Here is an 18,430-nt window from a genome sequence, read left to right as displayed (position 1 = left end):
TGTCAGGAAGCTATCTTCCACACTCTCCAGAAACCTCCTAGCCTGCTTCTTCTGAGCTGTACTGTATTTCCAGCAGATACCTGGGAAGTTGAGGTGCCCCACGAGAACAAGTTCTGGCAATTGTGCAACTTCTGCCAGCTGCTTGTAGAATGCCTCATCTGTCTCTTCATCCTGGTTTTGCTGTCTATAAGATATCCCCACCAGGATGCCTTCCTTCTTGGCCTTCCCACTGACCCTAACCCATAAGGACTCAACATTACCATTCCCAGCCTCGAGTTCTACAACATCAAAACACTCTCTAATATAGACAGCCACACCACCACCCCTTTTCTGCTGCCTGTCCCTTCTGAAGAGCCTACAGCCAGTCATTGCAGCACTCCAGTCATGGGAGTGGTCCCAACATGATTCAGTGATGGCAACCAGGTCATAGCTTGCCTTTTATTTCTTTGCTATTGAACAATGGCTACAGCTATATTATATTGGACATGCAATAATGAAATCTCTATGACCCAGAGGAATTTGGCACTTCAAATGTCACTCAAATGTCACTCTGGCATCTCCAATGTCACCTGGTGTCTGCATCTGAACAGCTCCCTCCTGGCCTCTGTCTCCATTCAATGTGCTGGGAACTGAGACAAGCAGCTGACATACAGCTGCCTGATTTGTGCCCACCTGAACCAAGGCAAGAGGAATCCCAACTCCTGTGGGCTTCTGTGAGGCATGGGAGAGGCAGCTAAGCCCCCTTCTAGCCTCTGAACTGCAAACAAGTATGAGATGCCTGGTTTGACTCAGCTGAAATCCCTCAGCAGGGGGAGGGAGATACTTGGGTGTGTGTTCTACCTAAAACCAGGACCTGGAAAGGTGATCCTTGGACGTCATACCTTTTCTGAAATGAGGAAGGTCAGTGGTCCCCCTCCAGTGGAGTGAAGGAATATAAATGATTACTTCAGTCTGTTTCAAAGTTGATTCCCCTGGAGACCCAGGGACTTGTCAAGAGCTCCCTGTGCTGCTGAGCTGGGCTGGGCTCCTGGGCCCAAGGGGAGCTCCTGGCAACCGGGCAGCGCTGCAGAGAGACAGCTCTGCCCAGGAGCAGCTCCTCTGCACAGCGCAGCAGGACTGGGGGCACTGCCTGCAGGGGACAAGGGCGGCTGAGAGAAGGGAGGGAGATGTTAAAGGCAGTGTGGAGGGGGGCTGCTGAGAGCTCACTGCAGGAGAAATCTTCCCAACCCTGAACAGGGTAAGTCTCTGGCTGCAGGGCAACGCAGCAGTTGTTCCTGGTGCCATCTCCAGATTTACTGGCAAATCCTACAGCCTCTGGGATCTTTCTGGAGGACTCTCATGGTTTCTTTGGAGAAGAGGAGAATGACAAGCTCCAGAGCAGGGATTATCTGCCATAAATCTCCTCCTCCTAAGTCTTCTCTTTCACTTTCCTGCCCTGAAGGGCTCTCAGGACAGGTCAGAGCTGCCCGTTAGCCACTGAACACAGGAATATGTCCCAGAAAAGTGTCCTGGGACAGGAGGTGTCTGCAGGGCAGAGCTGAGTTCACAGCAGGTGGGACAGGGTCTATGAGCAATGGCAGGGAGGAGATGTGGGGACAGGGAAGCTGCTGCCTGGAACACCAAGGGAGGGGGGATTCTGCACTCCCTGCCAGGCCTGCAGCAACCCCCTGCTCTCCTCTGACACCCAGCACAGCCTCTGCCCTCAGGGGCTTTAGGGTATGAGCCACCTCCTTCTCAGCTGGCCCTCCAGGAGAGGACAGGAGCCTGAGTTTTGCAAGATGATACACAATGAGGAGGCTAAGAGTACCTGCCCTGCAGTGTCACTTCTCTAGGCGGCATGCGAGCTTGGTAGAGTGAAGGCTTCACTGCATGCCCATCTGATTTTCTCTCTGTCAGCTGGTTGGAGCATTGTGGTATTCTCTCTTATTTCTCCTCGTGTGTGTGGTTCTCCTACTTCTTTGTCTAGGGTGCAGGTGGGTGTAAGCTTCTGTTCTGAACTGGACTGCTGGTGAACTATGTGCCCAAACTCCATTCTACACTGTCAGGCACAGTGTCATTCACTTGGGAGGGTTGTTGAATGAGGTGACTCATTCTTCATTCCACACAAGGAATAGTAATATCTCTGAAGGAGGACTGGGTTTTGCTCAGAGCAGTCTGCCTGACTTCTCACTTTTTTCTTCTCCTAGAGCAGGTCTGCATGCCCCGAGGCAACAAATGTCCAACAGCAGCTTCCCCAACGAGTTTCTCCTCCTGCCATTCGCAGACACCCGTGAGCTGCAGCTCCTGCACTTCGGGCTCTTCCTGGGCATCTACCTGGCTGCCCTCCTGGGCAACGGCCTCATCCTCACCGCCGTAGCCTGTGACCACCGCCTCCACACCCCCATGTACTTCTTCCTCCTCAACCTCGCCCTCCTCGACCTGGGCACTATTACCACCACTGTCCCCAAAGCCATGGCCAATTCCCTCTGGGACACCACAGCCATCTCCTACTTGGAATGTGCTGCACAAGTCTTTTTCTTTCTCTTTTTCATCTTAGCAGAGTTTTCTCTTCTCACCATCATGGCCTATGACCGCTATGTTGCCATCTGCAAACCCCTGCATTACAGGACAGTAATGGCCAGCAGAACTTGTGTCAACATGGCAGCAGCTGCCTGGGGCAGTGGCTTTCTCTATACTATGCTGCACACTGCCAATACCTTTTCCCTCCCCCTCTGCCAAGGCTATGCCCTGGAGCAGTTCTTCTGTGAAATCCCCCAGATCCTCAAGCTCTCCTGCTCAGATGCCTACCTCAGAGAGGTTGGGCTTATTGTGGCTAGTGTCTGTTTAGTATCTGGGTGTTTTGTTTTCCTTGTGCTTTCTTACGTGCAGATCTTCAGGGCTGTGCTGAGGATCCCCTCTGAGCAGGGACGGCACAAAGCCTTTTCCACGTGCCTCCCTCACCTGGCCGTGGTCTTCCTATTCATCAGCACTGCCTTTTTTGCCTACCTGAAGCCCCCCTCTATGTCCTCCTCCTCCCTGAATCTTTTGCTGGCAGTTCTGTACTCGGTGATGCCTCCAGCAGTGAACCCTCTCATCTACAGCATGAGGAACAAGGAGCTCAAGGATGTAGTGTGGAAAGTGATGACTGGAGGTTTATCAGAAGGAATAAACTGCCCGTCTTCTTAATGTCAACTTTATAAAGACCCAGAAATGTTTTTTTTTTTTTTAACTTTGCTTTACTTCTCATAGTAGAGAGCCCACAAAGAAATTTCATTGTTCATACCTTCTTACATTGTATGTACCCTCACCCTAATGTGACTCCAAGGCTTTGTATAAATGGTGGGTCAGGCTTTCTGTGTATTTTAATAAAAGAAAAGACCATGCATTGTCTCACTTGCCTGATAGCCTTCCTTGGAGACCTGTGGTGGAGCTTCAGGGGCACGTGGCAGTGTGCAGGAGAAGGGTCCTGGCACAGCAGCTCTGTCAGGGTACACCTGTGATTGTTCCCTGTTTTTGGCCAGCACCCGCAGTGATGGTGAATTCACCTGCCTCTGTCCACAATATGTGAGAGGGCTGATGGCAGGCAGGCGTCTGTCTGGAGGGAAGCGGGAGCTGCCAGGAGAGGTCAAGAGCTCGGCAGGGACAGTGCGTGCCAGGGAGTCAGTAGAGCGTGCAGCCCATAGAGCACGGGCATGTCCCAGGTGGAGCCACCCAGAGATAAGGTGCTAAATCTGGGAGGGAACAGGCAAAGAAGATCTCTGCAGCTTAAGGAAACACAGCAGGCATAGGGAAAACAGTCTGATGAACTGGTTGTTATACCTCTGGTGAAATTTCATAGACTGCATATAGTGAAAAACAGCTCCCGACATTGGAAATGAGTTGGACTTGATGACCCTTGTGGGTCCCTTCCAGCTCAGACTATTCCATGAGTCTCTGACTCTGAAGAAGGCCGGCTATCTGTGCGCACCCTCCATGGCCAAAGAACCACTTGTGTGGGAGGCAGTCAGTGGCAGCGCCCCCCACCAGCTGGCTCTGCCTTCCCAGCCTGACCAGCACGGCCCTGCAGAGTGCCCCCACGACCACGCGCACCACAGCCCCCTCGCTCTGCAGAGCAGCACCGCCAGCTCGGGGGCTGTGGGCAGCATGGGCAGGGGCTGCAGGAATGGCTGCTCAGGCCAGCCCAGACGTGGTGGGCTGGGGCAAGGCTGTGTGGGACATGGGGTGTCCCGGGAGCAGAGCAGGGCACTGTGTGTGTGCGGTGGTGCTGCCTGAGGAGCCCCAGGGCCAGCAGTGTGGTGCTGTGCTGTGCTGGGGAGTGGGGCTGGCGTGGGGGGCTACAGGGTTTTTGGGGTAAGAGGGTGGGGGCTGAATCTGAGTGAGCCCAATTCCATAAGCCATTCCCAAGGGTTGCCATCAATTCTTTCAGGACAGACAGTTTCCTAAGGTCATTTACTTTTGAGGTTACAGTCCCTTTTTCAGCCTTTACTATAATTTTCTGCAAAGGTCTCCACATTTCTCTAAAATGCACATTCAGTGCTTGATTCACTTTTTCACACAGAGGCGGCCATTCCCTTCAGGATGCCCTGGAGTTGCTAAAGGCTGTATGAAGAAACGTGAGCCTGGACATGTAGGAGTCCTTCTGAAGCATGAGCTGGTTGGCAGGCAGAGTACCTGAGGGATTGTGCAGAGCATCCCCTGCGCCCACTGCTCCTGCGGGGGCTGGGAAGAGGCCTCCTGAGCACAACAGCTCCTTGTAGCCCTGTGGATGCTGGCTGTGAGGTCACTTCTGTCCCAGCCCCTGGCTGGCCAACAGCAGGAAGACAGAGCCTCTGAGGTCATAAAGGCCATCAGAAAGCTGCCCCCAACACAGTGACACATTAGGGGAGGCCAGGGGTAAGCTGGGTGAATAATGGTCGGAGATTTGGGGGAGAGAAGAGGGTCTTGGCTAACAGAAAGGAAAGACTAGGAGGAGGTGAGAGGGGTTCAGGTAAGTCTGATGCCTCTGGAACACTCACTGGGAAAACCTTCATGTTATGTCCTGGTAATATTTCTAACTAGTAACCCGAAAATCTAGTGCTATCCTTAATGCTCTCTCTCACCCTGAAAGGCATCCATTGCTCTAATCCCCAACCTCATTTCCTACCTTGAAGTCAAACCCCAAGCACATTACTTGTTACCATTAGTCACAGAGTCATAGAATCATAAAAATACAGGGTTGGAAAGAACCTACAAGATCATCTAGTCCAACCATCCTCCTATCACCAATACTACCTCCTAAGATACTAAATCATACCTCGTAGCACCTCATGCAGGTGCTTCTTGGACACTGCCAGGGATGGTGACTCCACCACCTCCCTGGGCAGGCCGTTCCGGTGCCTGACCACTCTTTGAGAGAAAAAGATTTTTCTGATTTCTAATCGAAATCTCCCCAGGCACAACATGTGGCCATTTCCTCGAGTCCTATCATTAGTTATCTGAGAGAAGAGGCCGACCCCCTCCTCATCACAACCTCCTTTCAGGAAGTTGTAGAGTGCAATGAGGTCTCCCCTGAGCCTCCTCTTCTCCAGACTAAACAATCCCAGCTCCCTCAGCCGCTCCTCACGGGACTTGTGCTCCAGACCTCTCACCAGTTTTGTTGACCTCTGGACACACTCCAGGGCCTCGATGTCCTTCTTGTAGTGAGGGGCCCAAAACTGAACACAGTACTCCAGGTGTGGCCTCACCACAGCTGAGTACAGGGGGATGATCACCTCCCTGCTCCTGCTGGCTACACTATTTCTAATACAGGCCAGGATACCATTGGCCTTCTTGGCCACCTGAGCACACTGCCAGCTCATGTTCAGCCGAGCATCGATCAACACTTCCAGGTACCTTTCACAGTCTTCAGCCACTCTGTCCCAAGCCTATAGCGTTGCATGGGGTTGTTGTGGCCAAAGTGCAGGACCGGGTGCTTGGCCTTGTTAAACCTCACCCCTTTAGCCTTACCCCAGCCTATCTTGATCCCTCTGAAGCGCCACCCTACCCTCGGGCAGATTGACACTACTTCCCGACCTGGTGTCGTCTGCAAACTTACTGAGGGTACACTCAATCCCCTCATCTAGGTCATCAATAACGATATTAAACAAGATAGGCCCCAGTACCAAGCCCTGGGGGACCCCACTTGTAACGGGATGCCAGCTGGACTTAACTCCATTAACCACAACTTGCTGGGCATGGCCCTCCAGCTAGTTCTTTACCCAGAGAAGAATATACCTGTCCAGACCATGGGCAGACAATCTCCCCAGGAGAATACTGTGGGAGACCATGTCAAAGGCTTTGCTGAAGTCTAAGTAGGCTACATCAACAGCCCTTCCCTCATCTACCAGTCTTGTCATATGATCATATAACAGACCCCCACCACGATGTCACCCCTACAGTCCTTTCCCCTCATTCTTATCCATTGACACTTTACCATTCCCAACCCCAAGCTCTTCAACATCAATACACACTTGAATATAAAGAGCCACACCACCACCCTTCCTTCCTTGTCAATCCCTTCTGAAGAGCTTGTAGCCAGCTATCACAGTACTCCAGTCGTGGGAGTGATCCCACCATGCTTCATTACAGCAACTAGGTCAGAGTTAGCCTGTCTCACAATCCCTTCCAGCTCCTCCTGTTTGTTGCCCATGCTGCATTCATTGGTGTAGATGCACTTCAGATGAGACATCTGCCTCACCCCCAGCTTCAGCATTGTTCCCCCAGGCACTTCTCTGGTGATCCCTGTTTTATCCCCTTCTCCCATCATAGCTAGTTTAAAGCTCTCTCGATGAGTCCTGCTCGCTCCTGTGCTAGGATTCATTTCCCCCTTGAAACTCTTTGAATCTCTATGGTTCTACTTATAGAAGCTCATATAAGCTGAGTTTTGCATTTGAGACCAAAAGAGTGTTGTTAACAGACCAGTGTTTCACTTACTGTTGAACCATATCAATGGGTTCTCCATCTCTCATACTGCCCCCCACGACATGTAGGTTGGGGGTATGCAGGACAATGCAATGGGACACAGCCAGGACAGCGGACCCAAAGGGATTAAATAGATGCTGCAATAGGTGTTCCAGCCCACCACCCCACTACCAAAAGCATCTCTCAGCCTGCAGCAGAGGAGCCTGCTGGGGAAGAGCTGAAGGGCTGTGGGGACCCACCAGCAGGAGCTGGGAGGGCAGTTTGGGTGCCAAGTCCTGCCCAAGGGTCCAACCTTTCTCCCCGTTCAGCTCCTGTAAGAGAGGTATCTCTGCCTGTGGGTGCTGGGCAGGCATCCTTGGGCTCCATGGGGGCCCAAGAAGCAGAGGGTGGGCACGGCCAGTGAGTGCCTCATGGGGCTTCACAGAGAGCCACTTTGTCTGGAAGCTGCCTGTGGCTGGCAGGACGGAAATGTCTCTGTCAGCAGGAATAGTGTCCAGGTCCAGGGCCTCTGGCAGCCCCACAGCCAGACACTGATCCTGCTGGCCCTAAGACGTGACCCTCCCCAACCGCTGTGTTTCTGAGCTCTGCTCCCCTTCATCAGCCTCAGGGAGGTCCCCCGACACCTGGGCAGGGAAGCACTGGATCTGGGGCAAAGCCCCCGAGGGTTTTAATATAAACATTTGCCAACACAAAGCATAAAAACGGGGGAATACCAAGAGGGGAAATACCCATGTGTGTCTGCTGCCTGCTGGAAAAGGGAGACCGTTCCCTGGCACTCACGGCTCTCCCAGTGGCACTGAGCTCTCCTCCCTCCTGGCTGCACCCAGCTGCTCGGCAGGGCTGGGCTCTGCTGGCCTGGGGCTCTGGGACCCTTGTGCATGGGGCTCCGGTGACACATCCTGGGTGTCCTCATGGGGACATGCCAGAGACACCTCTTCAGCATCGTCATAGCCCATGGTCCCCAGGAGAGGGTATGAGATATCTCCCTCAGCTCCAGGGTCCCCAGTACTTCTCCGGGAGCGCAGGCTTCCCCCTGTAAGCATCAAGGCAGGCTGTTGTGGTTGGTCCTGTTGGGAGCCCTTTGGGGCTGTACATCACCTTCCTCCTCCTCGCCAGCCCTGAGACATTCGGCCCATTCTCCCAGCCCCCAGGAAATCTCCCAGGACAGGTTCCCCGTGCCGGGAGATCAGGCTCTTGATACAACATGGACTTGCCTGGCGCTGGGGTTGGCACCAAAGAAGCGGTAGTGCTGCATTGCCCTCTCACCTGTGGCTGCATCCCTGGGCCCATCTCCCTCCTCTGGAGTCCCGGGCACATCCCAGTCCCCCTTCCCACGGACAGGATCCTCCCCAGGGTCAGAAACCTCCCCAGCATCATCATAGCCATCTCCTGGGTCACCTCCGGGCAGGACAGGGACATCTGTAAGGAGAGGGCAGGTGGTGGCAGTGAGAAGAGACATCCTGCAGAGCAGAGGATGGGAGAGTGTGCAGGGACACAAGGCTGACACGCTGCTGGTGTCAGGGCCACAGCAGAGCCTTCATCCTCCCAGCTCTGATGATGGCACTCAGCGGCACTGCTGTCTGTCTGTCTGCAGGGAGGAGAGATGGAGCCCTTCCTCTCCTTCCCCCTCCAATCCCTAGGTCTGGCCCCAGACCATCCTCCTCCTCACTGTGCCTGGGGTAGGACTGCAGCTGGGTCAGGGACCCCTCTGAAAAGGAGCCTGCAGAGAGCTGCAGCGGGTGCTGTGGGATGAGCCCTGCTGCCCTGATTGGTGGTCAGCACTGCTGGGGATGGGCACCAAGAGAGCTGGGGCTGCTTGGGGAGGAGATCCCCAGCTCCTCTGGGACCAGCCCCTTCTCAGAGGGGCTCCCAGAGCTGCCCTGGGACAGCCCCTTCTCTCATCCCTTGGATGTCCCCAGGGTGCAGGGCCAGGCAGAGTGGGGCTGTCCCCTCTGGGATGGGCAGAGCTGGTGGGGAGGAAGCTCCTCGGTGGGGACCAGCACCTGGATGCTCTCCCACAGAAATGGAAACCCCAGCATTTCAGGGACCATGGGCAGGAGCTGCAGGACACAGCCCTGGTCTGGGGCAGGGAGAAAGGGCCCTGCAGATGTGCCCCCGCAGGGACATGCACCCACCTGAGAGACTGAACCTCGGCTGCTTCTCCCACGCCAGGCTGTAAGCGATCTCCTCGTACACGGCCTCAGGGAAGGGCTCCCCAGCTTTCCCAGAGCCTGGGGACAGAGGCAGGGCTGGTCTGGGGATGGACAGAGAGGGACGGGACCCCACTGGGCTCCCCCAGCCCCATTCCCTGGGCCAGCACAGGGCTGCAGGGCTGTCCCCACAGCACAGCCCCACTGTGTTGTGTTGGCACTGCGGCCACAACCCCAGGGAAGGCAGCATTCCCATGGAGATGGTCTGGGGCAGCGTCAGCCTCACACCATCCCTTTGGAGACAGCCCTTGTGCCCCTTTGGTCTCTGGGTCACGACCCAGTACAGACCCTGCACCAGCTCCCGCATTTCCCCTCCCCACGGAGCTCCTCCATCTCTGCCCCACGCATCAATAGCACAGCCCGTGCCCTGTTGGGGGGTGGCTGACTCCACAGTGATGGACTCTGCTGCCCCACGCTCCTCCTGCCAGCGCTGCCCAGAGCACTGCCAGCAGTGCATCCTCCCCGTCTCCCTCAGCCCACCTCTCACATTTCTCTCCTTCACCCAGGACTCATGTCCTCGGGGTCTGGGCTCTCTCCACCCCTCCTGCTGCAGCCGCATGGTCTATCAATCCGTGGGGCAGCAGATGGGGTAGGGGGCAGCACACAGCTCTGCCTGTGCCCCTCACCAACATCCCCAGCACACCCAGCCCTGCCAGGAGGCATCTCCCCCCCAGGACCACTGGGGAAGGACCCACCTCTGCGCCGAGCCCTGGCGCTTCGCACCTGCCCAGCCAGGAGGGCAAGGAGCAGGCAGAGGAGGGCCCCCAGGATGATGCAGATGATGACAGGCACCGAGAGTCTCTCACTGGTGGTGGTCAGAGGGCCCCGGGGGGGATCTGCATGGGCAGGAACATGGCAGGGGCAGCATCAGGCCTGGGAGAGGTTGGGGGCAGGACACGCCACTCCTGACCACACAAGGCAGCAGGGGCTGGGGGGACAGGGCTGGGTGATGGGGCAGCTCCCACCCTGCTGGGTACATCACAGACTTCCCCCAGCTCCCTCGATTTCCTGGGAGTCTCAGAGCCCAGCAGGGAGCCCCTTCCCCTGGCTGTGGGTCACAGCCTGGCCATGGGCAGACCCAGCCCCAGGGGAAGAACAACTTACCTGCTTGTGGGGGGGGTGTTGCTGTCCTGGGTGCAGCTGCAGGGGAGGAGAAGGAGAGCCGGGCTGAGAGGCTGGGGCTGCGGTACCAGGCAGCCTCCCTGGCAGAAGGCCCCAACATGTGCCACCTGAATTGTCCCTCCTGCGGGGCTGGGCAGGGTGGCAGGGACAGGGCACAGCACCACTGCTCTCGGCTGCTCACAGGACAGTGCAGGCAGCCCAGGGGATGTGCGGGGACATCCAGCCCCATAGGGCACACAGCACCCACCACAAGCCTCCAAGTATGCAGGGACACTCTTGCTCGGGCCCGCAGTGGGGCCATGCCAGGATCCAGCAGGGGAGACGCCCAGGCCAGCTCCTTGCCAAGCCCCCAGCGATGTCTCCCAGCCACACTGCTCACCTGAGCAATGCACAGCCGCATCTGCCTTATGCTGGCAGGCACCGCTGTCCCCTGGCTGGGCCCAGCAGTCCTGCAGAGACAGCTCCGTTCCCCCGCACTCCATCAGCCAGATGGGGCCCGTCCCCTCTCCAAAGGCAGCCTGGCCCAGGGCGTAGACCGCGGGGCCACAGCCCAGCTGCCTGCATGCCACCTCGGCATCCCGCATGTCCCAGGCATTGTCACACAGCGTCCCCCAGGCGCCGCGGTGCCAGATCTCCACTCTTCCTGAGCAGCCGTCCTTGCCTCCCACGGCGCGGATCTTCTCCCTGTCTGGGGAGGCAGCGACCTCCCATTGCACCGGGACAGCTGGGACAGCCCTGCCAGGTGAGGGGGGCACGTGCAGGGGCAGCTCCCTACCTGTGCACCTCGTGGAGTTGGGGCATGCAGCCACCTGCGGCCTTTCTGTCCATGTCCCAAAGGAAAGAGAAGTTGGGCTGAAGGGACTGCTTTGGGGGTCATGCAGGAGAGAGCAGGGATGACCTTTGCTTGCATGTCCCCATGCAGTTACCATTGCAGGTGATGTGGGCCTCGTCTCGGAGGTCATCACACGACTGCGGATGCCAGGGAGTAGAGGGACACTGCCAGAAGGAGCTGTTGCTCTTCCCACACTCCACATGATCCACCCACGCGGTGCCAGACAGCTTGGCATCATCAGAAATTGTTTCCAGGGAGCCTTCATTCCCGCAGCCCAGCTCCTTGCACACCAGTGACGCTGTCTTCGTATTCATCGAGTTGGAGCAAACGCTACCCCACGTCCCGTTGTAGAAAACCTGCAGGCGCCCGGAGCAGCCGTCACTGTTCTCCAGCCTCAGGGCCATGAACTCTGGAAGGAGGAAAGGCCCAAGCGATGTCCTTGCACATCAGCCACTGGTGGCCTTGGCCCTAACTGGCTCTGCCCTCACCACAGCCTCACCGGCCCTGCTCCCAGCCCCACTCCCAGCACACCTGAGCAGACAACTCCCACGTCCTCCTTGTGCCCACAGTCATGCTGCCCCCAGGCCTCAGCAGGGCAGTCCCAGAGAGCAGCTTCGGCCCCGGAGCAGTTGACGCCATCCAGCCAGATCTGCCCGGAGCCCTCCCCGAACCGAGCGGAGCCGGCTGCCTCCAGGGCCCCTCCGCAGCCCAGCTGGCGGCAAACGACGGCGGCGTCGGCCAGGTCCCAGGCGTCGTCGCAGACGGTGCCCCAGCGCCCCTGGTAGTAGATCTCCACTCTCCCGGCACAGCGCCCGGCCCCGTCCGCCAGCCGGACCTGCCGGCTCCCTGCAGCGGGGAGAAGCCCCGGCCGTCAGGGGCTGGCTGCCCACCCGGCCCCACACCTGGGGGACATGCAGCACCACTCACCCCGGCACACGACCCCTACGTCCTCCATGATTCCTGCTGACGGTGGGCTCTCGGGCAGGGAGGTGTTGCAGAGGCTCAGGTCAGCCTCGTGCCCTGTGCACCGCACCCCGTGCAGCCCCACGGGGCCCAGCCCTCGCTCGGCCCTCACAGGGGTGTAGGCTGCCTCTGCCTCTCCGCACTGCAGCTGCCGGCACACCACGCTGGCCTCCTGCATGTCCCACTGCTCATCCAGGACTCTGCCCCACGTCCCGTGCTGGAAGACCTCCACGCGCCCGTCGCACCGGCTCCCTCCGCCCACCAGCCGCAGGGACATGGGGCGAGCCGGGCCTGGTGAGAGAAGAAATTCAGCCAGGCGCTGCCATGGGGTCCCCAGCTCTGGGTGGCCGTGTCACACACCAGGGGCAAATGGACTTTGCAGCACTGCCCAGCACTCACCTGAGCAAATGACAGCAGCAGCGTTCTCGTGGGAGCACTGTGAGGCCCCCAGGGCAGTCACCGGGCACTGCCCCAGGTGGGCTTCAGTCCCGTCACAGTGGAACGAGTCTCTCCAGACGGGGCCGGTTCCTCTCCCAAAATGCCCTCCTCCAGGAATGGACTCAGCAAAGCCACAGCCGAGGTGCCGACAGAGAACGTGGGCGTCCGAGAGGTCCCAGCGGGAGGCACAGAGGGTCCCCCACGTCCCCAGCACCTCGACCTCCACCCTGCCCGCACACGCTGTGCTGCCGTTCACCAGCCTGAACCCTGTATACTCGAGGACGACAGAGGGTGAGAGAGGCCACATTTGTGCTCTTGCTCCCACAGGAGCTGCAGGAGAGGCCAAAGGGACAACGTGCCTTTCTCCTCCTGCAGCACTCTTTTAGGGCTGCAGACCACCACCTCCCTCCAACTGTCCCCCACCCAGTATAGCCCAGTGCCCACCCTGCCCCCACCACAGACCCCGTGGGCACCATCCCACCCTGAGTCCTTACGTGTGCAGGCGACATGAGTGCCATTGCCGTGGGTGCAGGGCTGGTCCCTGGCAGCCCCCGTGGGGCAGAAGGAGAGGACGGGTTCATTCCCCACACACTGCAGCTCTCTGTCCCAGATGGAACCGGCCCCTTCTCCCAGGTGAGCTGCCCCATGCACGGACAAGGCTGTGCCACACTGCAGCTCCCTGCAGACCACCTCGGCAGCTTTGGCACCAAACTGGGAGTCACAGACAGCTTTCCACTGGTCCCTGTCGTAGACCTCCACACTTCCTGAGCAGGGGCTGTCCCCTCCAACCAGCCGGACAAATCCTGGAGCAACCAAGGAGACCTGTGAGTTCCCAGAGCCCTCTGGCACTTCCGTGCCCACCTCCCACCTCATCCCGAAGGTGGCCACATGCAGAGCCCCTCGGCCAGCCCAGCAGCTCTCAGGGGGTGCTGATGGCACAAACAGGTCAGGGTCCCCCTTCTGCTCCTCAGAAACCAGCCCAGCACCCATGGGCTGCCCTCTCTCCCAAGCCCCCAGCCGCAGGCACCGCTCAGACAAACTGCTGCTGCCCGGAGCCCCTGGGCTGCCTGACCACAGACCCAGCACTGCAGCACCCGCAGCACGTGGGCCCAGGGAAATGGGCCCAGGCACTGGGGGCTGCTGCAGCCTGCTCTGCCCCACTGGGCTCAGGCCAGGCTGAGGAACCCCTTGGAGCTGCCAGAAAAGCCCCCTGTTCCCAGGGGCTGCTGGGGCTCTTGGGGAGCTGCTGTTAGATGGGGCACATCTGGGGAGCAGGTAAAGGGGGGTCCTCAGGCAGGGACCGAATGTGGTGCTGGGCATTCACATCCCCAGCCACCAGCTGGGCAGAGGGCCGGAGAGCAGGCAGAGAGCAGCCCTGGGCTGACACGAGCTCCCAGTGCAAAGGCAGGCACTGAGAAGAGCCAGGAGGTGCTGGCACAGCCCCTGGGGCACAGGGCAGGCAGGAGACGCTGGGCAGTGGGTCAGCATGGCCTGGAGGGGTTGTGTCTCCAGGGTTTGGCTCTCATGGAGTGACCCTGGGACAGGAACAAGGTGCTGCTTGCCACCCTGTTCCTCTGCCTAAGCCCAGTGCTCCTGCCCTCTGAGCAGCCCTCCTGCTTTGGCCGAGGTTCTCTTGTCTGCTGGGGGTACAACCCAAAAGACCTGGGCCATGGCACGCCCTTCCCTGAGGCTGCTGGTGGCTGGGGGAGTTGCTCTAGATTCCCCTGGCATAGGGACCAGCCTGCCAGACAGGGCCTGGGTGAATGGGAGGAGAAAGGTGGGAACCAGCCAGCACAATGGGGAAGGGTGGGGGCTTTCCTCTCCCAGTCCAGGGCACCTCCCCAGGGTTGGCTGCTCCAGCTTCAGGGCCAGGCTGGGTGCGCTCCCACTGGGCTTTCCCCAGGGACAAGGGACACCAGCAGTGACAGAGCCAGCTCAGAGTGCAACTTGACACACAGAGCCATGTTCTGGTATCCATTTGTTGCTTCCTGAGGTCACAGCCAGGTCCCTTAGAAGTGTCCTTGTCCCAGAGGAAGGGAACAAGTTCAGTCCTTACCTGAACATGTCACTCCAGCGTCCTCCCTGTGAGAGCAGTAAGATACCTCCCGTCTTATATACGAGCAGTTAGACAGGGCTGTCTCCATGCCATGACATTTAACTTCCTCCATCCAAATGGGGCCAGATCCTTGCCCAAAGTGTGCATAGTGAGGAGCTTCAAGAGCAACCCCACAGCCCAGCTGCCTACAAACCACTGCAGCATCGGACATGTCCCACGAATAACCACACACGGTCCCCCACTGGCCCTGGTGTTTCACCTCCACTCTCCCAGCACAGCGCCTGCCGCCATCCGCCAGCCTCACCTCCACAGCCCCTTCAAACAACAACAGGGGAAGGGTCAGGAGAGCTTCGAGCCCCACACTGCGGGTCTGAGATTGTCCCTGGATCAGGCACAGTCACAGCCCCCAGGGTGGGAGCCCTGTCCTGCATGGCCTGTCCCTGGGGTGGTGCGGGGGTCTTTCCTCTCCCCATGGGCTGAACTGGGCTGGGGGTGCCCAGCTTCAGCCCTCTTGCACCATTCACTGCCACACAACCCTCAGCACCTCCTCCCACACCAGTGGCTCCCTGCCCCTGCCCATGCCCACCTGCATACCACCCCCAGCCCTGCACAGGGCTCCCACTCCTCCCCAGCCCAGGAGCCCCTGAACAGCCCCATGTTCCTTGACCCATACTTCTCCCTGTCCCACTTGCCCCAGGCACCTCCCAAATGTACCAAAAACCCTGGGGCTTCCTGTCTGCCCAGGGGGCACAAAGAAAAACTCACAAGGTTCCCCCCACCTGTGTCCCCTCCTCATCCCTGCTGTCAGCCCAGCCTCTAAGCTTGGCCAGGGCCCCCAGGAAGGACACCTCTCTGTCACCTCTGGTGCAGAAGCCACAGTCCCCTTCCATCTGGGGGGCACAACCTGCCCTCCTGGGATCACTGTTTCCCCAAATCCCAGGGGCAGGGAGCAGCACACAACCCCTCCAGGACACCCCACACATAGGCTGTGCCCAGGAGATGGCTGAGGACTGCTGTTACTGTCTGGGCCTTCTCCATCTCCGGAGGGACAGTGCTGGGGAACAAGGGGTCCCAAAAGGGTACACGAGGACACGGTGTCTGGAAATGCAGCCAGGTATGGGCTGCCATAATCATGGGAGCTGTGGAAATGGATTACCCTCTACCACCCAGAGAGACACAGATTAAAGCACAGGGCTGAGGGACTGAGAACCTTCTGCCTCTCATTTCAGTGGTGCCTGGAAAGCAACCCCACTCCCAGGGGGATCCTGATGACCCCGCTGCTGCTGAGGGGGTCCCAATGACTCCGCTGCTGCCCGCTGGCCCCAGGCTGTGGTACAAAGCACTTACCTCTGCAAGGCTGCACCCAGAGGAGCAGCCACAGCACCCAAGGGGACAGGAGTCCCTCTGTCCCCATCCTGAGGCTCCTGCCCTCACAGCACGGCCCTGCTGCTGGAGCTCCTCGGACCCACAAGGCAGTGGGGGTGATGAGGGAGCAATATATCTGTGCAGATGCTGTCCCAGCTGCAGGAGGAGCCAATCGAAGCAGCAGGCACCTTTTTAGACGTTATCGGCACTTATCTCCCCTCCGACGCAGCCCAGCTCTCCAATGAACTTCTCCAGCGCTCTTCATGACCATATATGAGGGACGGCTCCGCTGCGGGTCTCACGTCACTGCGGTGGGAGATCATCGTGGGGTAGGGCTGGGTGTGGGGGCAGATGGGTCTGACACCCCTTGCAGCCCGCTGTGGGGACCGGGAGCACGGAGCATCTCCTGAGCTGTAGCGTCCAAGAGCCCAAGGTGCGATTGTCCGGCCGTCCCTGCGCCATGGGATCCACGGGGCTGGGCCTGCAGCGGGGCTGTGTCAGGCTGGGAAGGGCCCAGCCCCTGCCCCTGCTACAGCCCCCGCTGTGCTGGCAGCAGCAGCTGGGAAAGGCCCTTGGGCAGGGCCCGAGCCCCATGCCGGGAGCGCTGGCTGGCCCGTCCCTCCCCAGGGAGCCTCCTGTGGGGTCCTGGCAGCAGCCAGAGCTGGTCCAGGGCCTGCCCTGGCAGCAGAGCTGCAGCCCAGAGCCTCAGGCGTCTCCCTGGCTCTCAGCGTGTCACCCAGGGGCCGTTATTCCCCGCGGCGGGTCGGGAGCTGGAGCCTGCCTGCCACTGCAGGTGCACAAACCGCAGCCCACGTGACATGGCGCCCGGGCAGGAAGGCGGTGGTTTCCTCCTGGCCCCGTGCCCAGGCCTGGCCCTGCGCTGCCTCCCAGCCTCCTCGCAGCACCAAGCCTGGCAGGGTTCAAGAACTGCTTGGACAATGCTCTCAGACATATAGCTTATTTTATATATATATATATATACATATAATATTTTTAAATAAAGAATATATTTTATAAATACATATATATTTTACATATATATTATTATATTGTATTATTATATTTTATTATTATGGATTATATATTTATAATATATTTAAATTACATATTGTAATATATATTGCTTATATTATATTATATTATATTATATATAGTATATTATTATTATTATACATATTATATATTAAAATGTTTATTTTTATAAATATACAATTTTATATTTTTAATATTTTTAATATATATTTGTAGTTTTTATAGTTTTTTAGATACATCTAGCTTATTCTTTAGTCTGGAGGCTGGAGATGGATTCACTGATCTTCAGTTCTTTCCAGCGTGGGATATTTCATTATTCTGTCCAACCCAGCTCTGGGTGATGCCATAGCATCCTCACCTGCCATGGGCCTGCTCCTGGCCTGTGTTCAGACAGCAATGACCTCACAAACACCTACACAAGTTCTTGGCCTGCTCCAGGCCTGCCAGCTCCTCAGGCACCAGTGACCTCACAGGTACCTGGACAATCCATGGGCCTTGCCCTGACCTATCAGCTGGTTGATCACCAGTGAGCTCCCCACAGACCCACACAAGCCATGTGCTTATTCCTGGCCTACTGGCTTCTCAGGCACCAGGGTCCTCACAGCATCTAGCACAGGCCATGTTTGCTCTCAGCCAGTTAGTTACACAGGCACCACTGGCATCCAGATGGCATTCACAGGCCAGGGGCCTGCTCCTGGCCTATCAACTCCTCAGCTGACCATGACCTTATAAGCACATGTTGCCTAATGGAAGGTGTCCCTGCCTGTAGCAGGGGGGTGGGACTAGATGGTCACTAGGGTTCTTACAACCCAAACCATTCCATGATTCTGTGATTCTCTGATATCCGTGCAGCTGATGCATACTCGCCATGGAGGTAGTCAGGCTCCAGTGACCTCCCAAGAACTTATACAGCCATGCACCTGCTCCTGGCCTATCAGCTACTCAGCCAAGAGTGGCATCACAAGTCCATTCCCCAGGCATGGGTCTCCTTCCTGCCTGTCATCTTCTCAGGCACCAGTGACCTCACAAGCTCCTATGAGAGCTGTGGGCCTGCTGCTGGTCTGTCAGCTCCACAGGCACCACTGACCTGAGCACCACATAGACACCTCTTTGCTTTCTGCTCACCTATGAACAAGTGTGATGCACCAGTAGACAGGTGCCTGGGATTTCTGTTGGATTGCAGGATTACTGAGGCCTGGGGAGTGCCACCGGTGACTGTCCACCAACTGGACTGATCTCTCTTCACTCAGACTCTTTAAGCATGGCCTTCCAGACAGTTCTTCAAGCAGCAAACTGTACACTTGTCCAAGCCATGAGCGGCCAGATGGGTTGTCATTCTGCAGGGCTGCTGCTGCTGAGTCCACATGGAGAAGATGTAGCTCCTTCTTTTATGTTTTTTCTAATGCCCTGTGCTCAGTCCTTTCAAACCAATTAAGCATGAATCTGGTGCTTGTGATGAGCTGGTGCTCAGCTCGTGTTCCAGTTACTTGCTAG

The 18,430-nt window shown here is 57.6% G+C and overlaps 2 protein-coding genes and 1 long non-coding RNA gene across 3 annotated transcripts; 1 reads left to right on the top strand and 2 right to left on the bottom strand.

The window, feature by feature from the left end:
- Window positions 1–2,306: 2,306 nt before the first annotated feature.
- LOC136788485 (olfactory receptor 14C36-like) lies at window positions 2,307–3,165 on the top strand. Its single transcript, XM_066987040.1, has one exon. It carries the CDS (start codon window positions 2,383–2,385, stop codon window positions 3,163–3,165), a length of 783 nt encoding a protein of 260 aa, XP_066843141.1. The 5' UTR covers window positions 2,307–2,382.
- A 4,265-nt stretch (window positions 3,166–7,430) lies between these two features.
- Window positions 7,431–9,481, bottom strand: LOC136788446 (uncharacterized). Its single transcript, XR_010827233.1, has 3 exons — window positions 9,054–9,481; window positions 8,185–8,337; window positions 7,431–7,951 (listed from the first exon to the last, which is right to left on the bottom strand). It is a non-coding gene; the product is annotated as an uncharacterized lncRNA (long non-coding RNA).
- A 145-nt stretch (window positions 9,482–9,626) lies between these two features.
- Window positions 9,627–14,571, bottom strand: LOC136788459 (scavenger receptor cysteine-rich type 1 protein M130-like). The gene is made up of 9 exons (XM_066987005.1): window positions 14,540–14,571; window positions 12,445–13,286; window positions 12,010–12,336; window positions 11,614–11,928; window positions 11,177–11,491; window positions 11,026–11,070; window positions 10,630–10,938; window positions 10,233–10,268; window positions 9,627–9,964 (listed from the first exon to the last, which is right to left on the bottom strand). The coding sequence occupies exons 2-9, from the start codon at window positions 12,788–12,790 to the stop codon at window positions 9,627–9,629; spliced, it is 2,031 nt and encodes a 676-aa protein (XP_066843106.1). The 5' UTR covers window positions 12,791–13,286; window positions 14,540–14,571.
- Window positions 14,572–18,430: the final 3,859 nt, after the last annotated feature.

This window comes from Anser cygnoides, chromosome 37 (genome assembly GCF_040182565.1).
Source record: "Anser cygnoides isolate HZ-2024a breed goose chromosome 37, Taihu_goose_T2T_genome, whole genome shotgun sequence".
Lineage (NCBI taxonomy): Eukaryota > Metazoa > Chordata > Aves > Anseriformes > Anatidae > Anser > Anser cygnoides.
Note: the sequence above shows the minus strand (reverse complement) of the source record. Positions and strands in the feature narration are given on the sequence as shown.